The sequence below is a fragment of the Cebus imitator genome, unplaced genomic scaffold (genome assembly GCF_001604975.1).
Source record: "Cebus imitator isolate Cc_AM_T3 unplaced genomic scaffold, Cebus_imitator-1.0 Scaffold163, whole genome shotgun sequence".
Lineage (NCBI taxonomy): Eukaryota > Metazoa > Chordata > Mammalia > Primates > Cebidae > Cebus > Cebus imitator.
The window spans coordinates 47,038-55,078 of record NW_016107478.1 but is presented as its reverse complement, the minus strand read 5'-3'; the positions used below and the strand labels follow the sequence as shown (position 1 = coordinate 55,078).

At 45.6% G+C, this 8,041-nt stretch overlaps 1 protein-coding gene across 1 annotated transcript in view; it reads right to left on the bottom strand.

The window, feature by feature from the left end:
* TTC4 (tetratricopeptide repeat domain 4) overlaps window positions 1–4,988 on the bottom strand; it is a 26,752-nt gene extending 21,764 nt beyond the window's left edge. Inside the window, exons 1-3 of the mRNA XM_017543974.2 lie at window positions 4,789–4,988; window positions 4,113–4,230; window positions 3,165–3,326 (exon numbers count right to left, since the gene is read on the bottom strand). Of these exons, the coding sequence (XP_017399463.1) occupies window positions 3,165–3,326; window positions 4,113–4,230; window positions 4,789–4,899 (391 nt within the window). The 5' untranslated portion in view covers window positions 4,900–4,988. The remainder of the gene's footprint in view (window positions 1–3,164; window positions 3,327–4,112; window positions 4,231–4,788) is intronic.
* Window positions 4,989–8,041: the final 3,053 nt, after the last annotated feature.

The following is an 8,041-nucleotide window of genomic DNA, read 5'->3' as shown; positions in this document are numbered from 1 at the left end:
ATATGCAATCATACACATATCAGTTGTCCAAACTAGAAAGCCATGAGGTATACTTTAACATTCTGGAGTATACTGTAATTATTACTTAATGGTTTAGGTATGTACCTAAATCCCTAGTCCAGGGATCAGCAAAATATTTTGTAAAGGGCCAGATAAATATTTTAGGTTTTGCAGGCCACATGTGGTCTATTGCATGTTCTTCTTTGTTTTATTACAATTATTGAAAAATGTAAGAAACATCTGGGGAAGTGGCTCACTCCTGAAATCCCAGCACTATGGGAGACAGAGGTAAGAGGACAGCTTAAGACCAGGAGTTCAAGACCAGCCTGAGCAATACAGCAAGACTCTCTTTCTACAAAAAAAAAAATTAAAAAATTAACTGGGCATGGTGGTACATGTCTATAGTCCTAGCTACTCAGGAGGCAGAGGTGGGAGAAATGCTTGAGCCCAGGAGTTTAAGACTGCACTGAGCTATGATCACACCACTGCACTCCAGCCTGAACAGAGTAAGATCCTGTCTCTTAAAAAAAAAAAAAAAAAAAAAAAGATATATATGGAACATTTTTAGTTCACAGCAAGCCAAGGGGCCAGAGGGTAAACTCTGAGTCATACTTTGCCAAATCCTGCTTTAGCCTAATGAATAATCAAAATTGTTTTGTTTTCTGAGACGGAGTTTCACTCTTGTTACCCAGGCTGGAGTGCAATGGCGCGATCTCGGCTCACCGAAACCTCCGCCTCCTGGGTTCAAGCAATTCTCCTGCCTCAGCCTCCTGAGTAGCTGGGACTACAGGCATGCGCCACCATGCCCAACTAATTTTTGTATTTTTAGTAGAGACGTGGTTTCACCATGTTGACCAGGATGGTCTCGATCTCTTGACCTCATGATCCACCCGCCTCGGCCTCCCAAAGTGCTGGGATTGCAGGCGTGAGCCACTGCGCCCGGCCAATAATCAAAATTATTAGAAAAATATTATGACTTTGTTTTTACATTATTTATAAAAACCAAAAAGCAGCCTATATACTCAACAATAGTAGACTAATAAAGCAAACAGTATAAATAGTGGCATGTCCATATGATGCAATTTTAGCTATTAAAATAACATTCATAAATGACTTTTAACGACAGGTGAAATTGCTTGTTATAAAATTAAGTGAAAAAACTGAATATGAAACTGGAAGAACAGCAAGATCTCAACCATGAAAAAATGCACATGAAAGTGATCCAAGGACTTTTAGTTAAAGGAGGCAGATTGAACACATACATTTAACTCAATCCCCACTCTCCCGCCCATAAAGACAAAGAAAATGAGAAGAACACAGAACACACTCTGAAAGCTGGAAAACAAAGGGACAAGTAACAGATGTATTAGGCTTAAGAAAACTAAATTCTAAACCAGCAGAGGGAAACCCCAAAAGCTACCAAGCTGTACTTTAGAAACTACCAAGTACTCAGGACTCAGGAACTGATGGCACCAGGTACCTCTTGGGGAAGGGGATGAAGGTGGGTTGAAAATCTACTTAAGAAGCAGTCAGATTCCCATGTTCCTTACCCCTCTCCTGCACCAGTGACCTACTCCTCACTCCTCCCCTATTCCTCCAGGTGGCAGACTAGAGGTTTGCCCTAGTAGACAATAAAACAGTGGCTGTCTGGTGATTCCATAAAAGAAATACTAAATATTGAGCCCTTAGTCCTCTTTTCCTACTTGGTTCCCAAAGTACCAGCAGCCAGGATTTCCAAAAAGAGAAAAAAAGAGTGAAAAAGAAAAGAAACAGATCAAAGAATTCAAGACAATTTCCTAGAAACATGAGTTTCCAGAATGAAAATGTCCACTGAGTACCCAACACAAGGCACAATAGTATGAAATTTCAGCACAGCAGTCTCGCAGTCCTAGGTCCTCTCTAAACTCTGTGATAACAAACAGGTGTCTAGGCTGGATGCAGTGGCTCATGCCTGTAATACCAGCACTTTGGAAGACTGAGGCAAGTGGATTGCTTGAGCTCAGGAGTTCGAGGCCAGCCTGGGCAACACAGCGAGACTCTGTCTCAATTTAAAAAATAAATTATTAAAAAAACAAAAAACACAGGTCTAACATAACCAAGACTACTCACCAGCAATACTACTTAAATAATAATCATTTCCCAAATTTACAACTACAGAACCCTGCATCATGTTAGTATTACCTGAAGAGGGGATTTAAAATTTGAGAAACCCAGGGTGAATTTCTCTTTTTGCAGGTTATCATAGTGTCTTTAACATGTTAATGTATACTGCAAATCTCTAAGAGGAGCATTTTCTAAACCTCCTTGTCCTCCTGGATGGAGTGGCTCACGCCTGTAATCCCAATACTTTGGGAAGCTGAGGCAGATGGATCACTTGAGCCTGCGTTCTAGACCAGCCCGGGCAACATGGCAAAACCCTGTCTCTACAAAAAAATGTAATAAAGTAAAAAATATGAATAAATAAATACAAGAGTTAAAATTCCTCATCCAAGCAACTTTTAAGAAACAGGGTCTCACTGTCCGGTGGAGTGATTATGGCTCCCTGCAGCCTTGAGCGATCCTCCTGCCTCAGCCTCCTGAGTTAACTAGGCACCACCATGCCTAGCTAACTTTTTTGCAGAGACAGGGTCTCACTATGTTGCCCAGGTTGGTCTTGAACTCCTGGCCTCAGCCTCCCAAAGTGCTGGGATTACAGGTGTCAGCCACTGCACTCAACCAAAAAATATTTTTACCTCAAAGGTCCCATAGAACGCTCTGAGATATTCTCCCTTAGGTTAAAACAGCTTCTCTCACCTAAAGATCTCTACTGCCTCAATCCTGCTAGCATCCTTGAGAAGAAGATAAAAGTCCAGAAAAACACATTTTTTGAGAGCAAAGTCCTTGGGCTCAAAAATCTCAGAACATACTGACTCATACTTCAAAACACCTTACTAGAATGACCAAGTCACTTTTTGGATTCAGATAGTAAGAATTATACAATCCATCCTGTTTCTCTTTTCATGACAACTTGGAAGAACAGAGTTCAAGCAGAGTAAATTATCCTTAGTCTAGGTTTCTGTAAACAGCCCCTCATCCTCTGATGCTCTCAAACCTCCACTAACCATCATAATGGCTTTTATCATAAGTTTATTCTTCAGAAAGCACTTAATAATGAAATAAATTACCCAGATAGTATTGTGCTGCTGCCCGGTTGGTATAAAGGACAGCATTCAAATCAGGATCTGCACATTTCTTCTTTAATCCTTCAGTGTAGGAAATCACAGCTTTCTTGTAGTCTTTTTCTTTAAAGTAATCATTGCCCTCATCTTTATAGGTCTTGGCCTGTTCTACAAAGAAGAGGAAAAATAATCACTATTCCACACTTTTAAAAAGCCTCTTTTTCCACACTTTTTAAAAGGCTCATTAAAAATAGATTCTAAATCATGCAGTAATGTACTATATGATACACCAAAGTGAAGAAACCAATAGGGAAAGGAAATTCAATGTTATGATAAAAATGGGTATCAACATGGACAAAGTCACACAAATTTGATGCTAATTCCAAATATCTTACAAGGTAGATTACTAAGAGCTTTCTCAAAAAAAGAAGTATAAAGGAAAAATGTATACTCATCCTAGCTATTGAAAAAAAGAATTTTTTTTAATCACTGAAGAAATCAGATGAGGGGCAGGGGGATTGATTATACTTCTGCTTTTGCTTATGCTGTTTATTCTGTGGAGTGCAAATTCCCCTCCTCACCCTAGTAAAAGCCTACAAAATTACAAAGAGTCAGCTCAAATTTCCTATCTGCCGTGAATCCACTCCTGCCCCTTAAAGTCTTCCAACAGGACCCATTACAGCTGTAGTATAACACTTACATGTTGACATTTATAGCACAAGTTTGTCTTGATTCTTTAAGACAATGGGCTTCTCACTGATCCTGACCTTGGAGGGCCGAACTGTGTCTTATTCATCCCTGTATCCCCAATCCCTACCACCTAGTAGGTATACAAAGAAGTCTGTTGGAATGAATAGTAACAAGTTAGATCAGGCTAACTACTTGTTAATCAGTCAGAACTCTTCTAACTCACACTTTATTTCTACAAAACAAATATTAGTCATGTTAAGATACCTTCTAGAGAACGATCTTCATCAAAAATAATTGACTGGAGACAAGCCAAGTCAGGATTCTCCCTGGGGTCAATTTCTGATGGTGCTTTCTTCATAAATAGGGGGACCTTTTCAAATTCCTGGAAATGGTTAAGAATGAACTACATGAAAAAGCTTTTCTACTGAACAGATCCAATTCCATGACTCAAAGTTTTTTCACTCATCATGATTTTCAAATCATCACAGTTAGCTGTATCCATTCAGGCCTCTCCTTCCCTTCTGTAAAATGGGAGTGGGGTGTAATGATCTCCAATGATTGTTTTAGTTCTCACATTCTACAAGAGCGGCAGGAATTACCATTAATTAAGCGCCCTAAAGTTCTTGGCACTTTACCAACTGTGTCTCGTTTCATCTTTGCTATTGGTGCTATAGTTCGGGCAATTTTACAGATGAGGAAACAGGCTCAGAGCAGTAAAGTAACTGATCCATATCAGAGCCAGTAAGTGTGGTTCTTAAACGTACTGACAGCTTAAGACGCAACTCAAAACCTTGAGGCCGATTTTCAATACTCAACTAGAAACCAGCCATCCGCTGGCAGCGCGAGGGATCTGGGATTGAGAGAGGCGCCCCCAAGCCCGGGTGCCCCACGAGTCCTGACGACGCCGCTACACACGTGCGGAGACCCCAGGACCGCCCACCTCCTCCCACTGGTCTTCATGAAAGCCGCCACGGTAAGGCTGGCTCTGAAACTTGTCCAGGAACGAGTCCATGACGTCGTCTGAGGTGGGGTCCTGCTCAGGTTGCTCCATAGCTGATCCCCTGCCCTCCAGCCCGGGTCCCTGAGCCGTGAAGCGACGAGCTCCTTCCGGCGGCGCAGGTGCCCTTGCCTCAATCCTCCGGGCGGCGCAAGCCCGCGCGCCTTGGGTTCCGCCGGCCTGGGGGCGTGGCCGGGCGTGGCCGAGACCGGTACGCTCCTCCCCCGGTCCGCCGCCTCGGCGGTGCCGGGCCTAGCCCGGCCCGAATGCTTTTGGGGTAAGCCCCAATGATTGCGTAAGCTCGAATCCCCGTAGCTCCCGTCTCACTTCATTCATTTGTTCGTCAGTCAGTCCACACATACTTAGCTCTTTCCGCGCTTCCGGCCTTTTCTAGAGGCTGGCTATGCAATGGTGGGTAGAGCAGATGAAATCCCTTGCCCTCTAGGAATTGCTAAGGCAGCGGGGAGGAAAGGACAATAAATAGACGAGATGTAAGAGTGTGTCAGGAGTAGCAAGAGCTATTGGGGAAAAGTTTTAAACAAGGCAGGCAGACATTCTGCCAGAAGCCTGGGAATGACCAGGAGGGGTCTGGGAAGGGCATTCCCATGGAAGGAACGGAGAATAGGCCGGAACCCTGATTCAGGAGGGTCTTCTGTGCTTGGGGAACAGCAAGGTGGCCAGTGGGGCCGACGCAGAGTGAGGAAGGGGAGGAGGAGATGATGAGGTGGGAGGATGAAAGGGCTGTGCTGCCGGGCGCGGTGGCTCACGCCTGTAATCCCAGCACTTTGGGAGGCCGAGGCGGGTGGATCACGAGGTCAAGAGATCGAGACCATCCTGGTCAACATGGTGAAACCCCGTCTCTACTAAAAATACAAAAAATTAGCTGGGCATAGTGGTGCGTGCCTGTAATCCCAGCTACTCAGGAGGCTGAGGCAGGAGAATTGCCTGAACCCAGGACGCGGAGGTTGCGGTGAGCCGAGATCGCGCCATTGCACTCCAGCCTGGGTAACATGAGTGAAACTCCGTCTCAAAAAAAAAAAAAAAAAAAAAGGGCTGTGCTATGAGGATTTGGCCATTTCCTAAGAGTGGGATGGGACCTTTTGGAGAGTTTTGAGGAAAGGAGAGACTGATCAGACCTCTGTCTCTGAACTTAGCACGCCTAATCCCCACAGCTTAGATGGAAACAGGGTCTCCAGTCCAGGTGCTGCAGGCCTGGCGAGAGAGCCGCTGTGGCTTCCCGCGGCCCCTACTGGCCAGCAAATGGCTGCAGATCCCTGCAACGCGCCTACAGCCTTGGGGAGCTCCTAGCTTGGTCTGGAAGGAAAAGCAGACAGGAAGCACACCAGTCTCACTGGCATTGGGTCACAGGTCTGCTCAGTGAAGGCACAGAGGGGTGGGATTCAAGGGGATGCAGAGCTGAGATCAGAGCTGAGGAAGGTCTCTGCAGATGGATAGAGGACTGGGCATTTTAGGCAGTGGGAGCTCATATGTGGAGAGAGGCATGGAGGTGTGCACCTGCCCGCTATGCTGCCTACTACAGCAAGTGTTCCAGAGGTGTGGCCAGTAGGTGGGTAGGGGCCAGAAGGCCTGCCTGCCCTACTAGCCTTGGTCCTGCAGGATGGTGAGCCACTGAAAAGACCTAAGAGGAGCAAGGGCTGTGAGCACATTTGTCTTAGGAAGGCCTGGGCTGCCAGATGAGGCATTGATGGGGTGAGGTTGGTTAAGAGATTGACAAGGAGGATGCTGGTAAGAGACCAAGGGAAAGGAGAGACCTGAAGTCCAGCAGTGGAGCTGGCAGAGTGGTCGTTCTTTGATATGGGCATAGAGACAGCAGGGCTAAGGATGATGCCTGGGGACCATGAGCTTTCCAGTGCTGGGACTTTCTTTTTTCCCTTCTGAGTCTCCCACACCCAGCAGAACACCTGGTCCTAGTGCTCTCTTTTCTCCAGATTCAAACTGCCTTTTCCACACTTCCTCCTCCAGCCCTGCTCCCTAACCCCCTCTTCATCATCTTTTCCTTTACTGAGTGCAGAGCCTACAAGGTATTTTTGATTTCTTTCTTTTTTTTTTCCCCGTTTGATTTCTGTAAGAACATGAGGTACGAGCCCATTTTATAGGTAACAATAGGGGAAGCTAACAAAAAGGAAGTGACTTGCCCAGCACTCTCTGAACCTTCCTACTCAAAACTACTTAGGGGCCTTGGCCAATAACTGAGCCGATCAGCCTCTGCTGATCATAAACAGCAAACATTTATTTCTCACAGTTATGGATGCTGGGAAGTCCAGGATCAAGGCCTGGCAGATTCAGTGTCTGGCGAGGGCCTGTTTCCTGGTTCACAGACGCCATCTTTTCACAGCGTCTTCCCGTGGTGCAAGCGCTCTGAAGGCTCTTTTATAAGGGCACTAATCCTATTCGCTAATCCCTAATCCTCTCTCAAAGGCCCCCCCACCTCCTAATTTCACCACTTTGGGAGTTCGGATTTCATATGAATTCAAGAGGACACAGTATTCAGACCACAGCAGCAGCCAGCTGCCCTGTGGATATCTCCACTAGCTTCCGGCACAGTCCCTCAAACTTACTATGCCCGGCTTGAACTCATTCCCTTCCCCCACAGCCTGCTGCTGGTGCTGGATTCACCACTCATTTTGAGGTCCATTGGCTCAGTCATCCACCCAGAAACCCGGGTGCCAAACTCAGTGCCTCCCTCTCCCTCCTCCATTCTGTCAACCACTAGGTTCTGCACTTCCCTTTCTCAGTCTCCCGCAGGGCTGGCCACCCTCTCCATTTTGTCCTGCAGGGTCTGGCCACTGTTGTCCCAGCAGTTTCTGCTGACAGTACTCTTGTCCACCCTGCCATCCAGCCTTCTCACTCCATGACATAGCGAGCTTCTTCTGCTTCCTTTTTAATTTATTCCCTTTTATCCCCCAAAGCCCTCCTCCTTACCCTAATCAATCATTCTAGCATCTTCTATTAGCATTTTTATTTTGTTTTATAGAGATAGGGGTCTCACTATGTTGCCCATGCTGGTCTCAAACTCCTGGCCTCAAGTGATCCTCCTGCCTCAGTCTCCCAAAATGTTACAGGTGTGAGTCACCACACCTGGCCTCTAGTGTGTTCACTGTGTCTTCTCAGTTTCTAAGTATTCTTGCAAAATGTAAATGCTTTTGTATGTACATTTTTTTTCCTTTTTTTTTTT